The sequence below is a fragment of the Dermacentor variabilis genome, chromosome 9 (assembly GCF_050947875.1).
Source record: "Dermacentor variabilis isolate Ectoservices chromosome 9, ASM5094787v1, whole genome shotgun sequence".
Classification (NCBI taxonomy): Eukaryota; Metazoa; Arthropoda; class Arachnida; order Ixodida; family Ixodidae; genus Dermacentor; species Dermacentor variabilis.
In genome coordinates this window covers 6,268,763-6,272,478 of record NC_134576.1, presented here as the reverse complement: position 1 = coordinate 6,272,478, position 3,716 = coordinate 6,268,763, and the positions used below count along the sequence as shown (strand labels likewise).

The window sequence follows — 3,716 nt, the reverse complement described above, 5'->3', positions numbered from 1 at the left end:
GTCAATGATGGTCTGGCGCAGCTGAATACGCGTCTCACAGAGTCGCTCGGCTCGATTGATGGGAGGTTCAAGGAGCTGCAATGTACAATAGAGGTGTTCGAAAACAAATCCAGTCTGAGTGCCTCTCCCCTTCTTAGGTCCGGATCTCAGTCGGCTGGTTCCTCGACAGGGAAGACTCAGGTTCAGCAAGATGGCTCGCAGCAACAGCTTCAACATGGCGCGCCAAAATGAGGCTTTTTGTGTGTGGCAATGGAACTGTAGGGGGTATGCTCGTAAACAGGTGCCTCTACAGCAGTATATTCACGCGTGTGAGGGTAGGCCGCAGGCTATTCTACTGCAGTAGACAATGGCGGAAGAAGTTTCTCTGACGGGCTACCGAACCATCTTCGGTGGATCCAAAGCTCGGGGTACCTGCATTCTGTTGGATAGCAAACGGACGCATGTGATCCATGATCTTAAGATACCTTTAAGTTCCCTGGAATATGTCATGATTGAAGTGATTCCTAACCGGGTGAACAAGAAAAACGTGTTTATTCTGAACGTGTATAGTGCCCCGAGGAACAGGGTGCAGAGATTCAAGCTGCTTCTGCAGAAGGCTTCTAAGCTTGCCGGGGACCATCCGCTGATCGTGGCTGGGGATTTTAATGCTCCGTATCAAGTGTGGGGTTACAAGCATGACACAGTAAAAGGGAAAGACCTTTGGCAGAACGCTGCGGAGTTTGACATTACGCTGGTCACTGACCCTGCCTTTCCGACACGTATAGGGATGTCGACGTGTAGGGATACTACCCCTGACCTCTGCGTTGTAAAGAACGCAGCCAAGCCTAGTTGGTACAATCTTGCCGAAGACCTCGGTAGTGATCATTATATTAACCAAGTCGTTTTTGAGGTTGAGGGTAGGCGCCCTAAGGCGTTAACGTTTATAGACTGGGATAAGTTTCGGATGATCCGGGAGGAGACAGGAGAAAGGGGGAAGGAATTCGAAGGCCTGTACCGGCCGTCCCTAGAGGATTGGGTCACCCAGGTGAGGGAGGATGTAAAGGAGGCTACGAAGGAGATCACTACGGATTTGGAGGTGGATAGTGTTGATAGCAGGCTGGCCCATCTGATTGAAGCCAAGCGGTCTATGCAGGCTAGGTGGAAGGGGCAGAGGCTTAATCGCAGGCTGCGTAAAAAGATTTCCGAGCTGAATAAGCTGATTGAGGAGCACTGTAAGCTTTTGTCTAGGCAACAGTGGGATGAGGTATGCAACTCGGTGGACGAGCAGGTGCGCAATGGGAGGTCGTGGGGCTTGCTTAAGCATTTGCTGAACGACTCCAATACGATGGTTAGTCAGGGGCACGTCCTTGCTAGAGCTGCACACGAAGCAGTAGGGTCTGCCTCGGAGGAAGAGCTGGTTGAAAAGCTGGCCAACAAATACCTTCCTGTTGCGGACCCGGATGTTTTTCTGACGGAGCAGGCCTACACGGGAGAGGACTTTTCCCTAGATGAGGACTTTTCTGTGGAAGAGGTACGCACGGTTTTGCATAACCTTAAGAGCAAGTCGGCTCCCAGAGTGGACGGGATTTCGAACAAGCTTTTGAAAAATCTGGACGATAGGTCAATCAAGTACCTTACCGGGGAGGTTAACGCTATGTGGAGAGACGGGGTGGTCCCGGTGCAGTGGAAGACAGCTCTCACGGTGCTGATTCCCAAGGCTGGCAAAGTCCCGAGCATTGATACCTTAAGGCCTATTTCGCTCACTTCGTGTGTGGACAAGGTAGCCGAGCATGCGGTGCTTAATCGGCTTACAAGGTACCTTGAGGAGAACCAGGTCTACCCCCACACTATGATTGGTTTTAGGGCCGGGCTGTCGACTCAAGACGCAATGAAGCTCATCAAGCATCATCATCAGGTGATGGAGATGGAAGGGGCGTTAAGGCCATTCTAGGGCTGGACCTGGAGAAGGCTTTTGACAACGTTCGGCACTCTTATATTCTTAAGTCCATTTGGGATCTTGGCCTCGGCGCGTGCTTTCATGACTATGTCAGGTCCTTCCTGTCAGGCAGGAAGGCTACCTTGAAGGTTGCGGAGCTGGAGTCAAAGATGTTAAATCTTGGAGACAGGGGCACTCCTCAAGGGGGCCGCCATCTCGCCCACATTGTTCAATCTGGTCATGGTTGGATTGACCAAGAAGCACTTGGAGAATGAGGGGATTAGGCACACCATGTATGCAGATGACGTGACCATATGGTGTCCCGGTGGTAGTGAGGGCTATATCGAAAGTGTTCTGCAGGACGCAGTAGATGTAATTGAGAATTATTTGGACCCGACGGGGTTGAGGTGCTCCCCCTCCAAGTCGGAGTTGTTGCTGTACAGTCCCACTAGACGGGGATGCAAGCCAAGGGGATGGATCCCCGTGGACCAGCTGAGCATTCAGCTTCGTACAAGAAATGGCGATCTCATACCTAGGGTTGATAAGATCAGGGTTCTGGGGATGATTATTGAGTCTAACGGCGCCAACACGCTGACGATCCAGAAGATCATTGCCAAGACAGAAAATCCGGTACGCCTAGTGAAGAGGGTGGCCAACAGGCAGACGGGGTTCAAGGAGGATAGTCTCATTAGACTTATGCACGCATTTGTATTGTCACTTTACTTATGTGGCGGCCATGCACAAGTGGAAACCATTGGAGAAGGAAAAGCTTGACAGGCAGATTAGGAAGATCACGAAGAAAGTGTTGGGAATGCCAATGTGCTCCAGCACCGACCGACTTCTCCAGCTGGGAATTCATAATTCCTTGGATGAGATAGCTGAGGCTCAGGAGAGGACGCAGATGGGGCGTCTCTCTACGACTAGCACGGGTCGGTGTATTCTGAGAGAGTTAGGTGTTCCTCAGGAGAAGATTTCGCAGCTTCATGTCCGTATTACCGTGAAGATCCGTAATCGGTATCACGTCAAGCCTGTTCCCAGGAACATGCATCCGGAGCGAAATGTTGGTAGAAGAAAGGCCAGGGGAGCTTGCCTACTGAGACTCATTCGGGATGAGAATCAGAAGGTTGGCTTCGTCGATGCTTCTTCTAAAGAGGAGAGAAAGGTGTTTACCATAGTTGTCGTGGACAATGAGGGCAGTCTCGTCAACGCTGCTACCGTTCGGACTGATAGGCCAGAGGTCGCGGAGTAAGTGACTATTGCGCCCGCCTTGGTTGACAGGCGCAGGCTTTTTGTATATAGCGATTCAAAGTCGGCCGTTAGGGTCTTTGGGAAGGGCTCGGTGGCTAAGGTTGCTTTTAAAATTATGCAGACATGAGAGATCTCTCAGCACTACTTATGTTGTTTCCCTGCTCACCTTGGCATGATCGAGGGAGCCCCTCCCAATCTCAATGAGTCCGCTCATGAGGCAGCGCGAGTTCTTACCCTCCGCTCTGCCCCGCGCAATGGCGTGGCGGTACTCCCCGAGAACAGAGACTCCCCTTCCACATACAATGAAATCACGAAGTATTACCTTGTTAATCGCAGGGTTTACAGTGTGCCGCATCCTAAACTAAACAGGGCTCAGGCACTTACATTACGCTTACTACAGACTGGTACTTATCCTTGCCCACGGAGACTGAACATGTTTTATCCAGAAACGTATACAGAGCCTTATTGCCAAGATTGTGGTGCTTTAGCCACGCTCGAACTCATGCTCGGGTCTTGTGAAAGAATTGAAGACTCTGCGATCAAGGATGCGTCC

The 3,716-nt window shown here is 51.2% G+C and overlaps 1 protein-coding gene across 1 annotated transcript; it reads left to right on the top strand.

Annotated features, from left to right (window-relative positions):
* The first annotated feature begins 346 nt into the window (after positions 1–346).
* On the top strand, positions 347–1,930 carry LOC142557943 (uncharacterized). The gene has a single exon (XM_075670130.1). It carries the CDS (start codon positions 347–349, stop codon positions 1,928–1,930), a length of 1,584 nt encoding a protein of 527 aa, XP_075526245.1.
* The last annotated feature ends 1,786 nt before the right edge of the window (positions 1,931–3,716 follow it).

Excerpts from the sequence above, each read along its gene's own strand:
- LOC142557943 (XM_075670130.1), top strand. The coding sequence starts at position 347 with ATGGCGGAAGAAGTTTCTCTGACGGGCTACCGAACCATCTTCGGTGGA.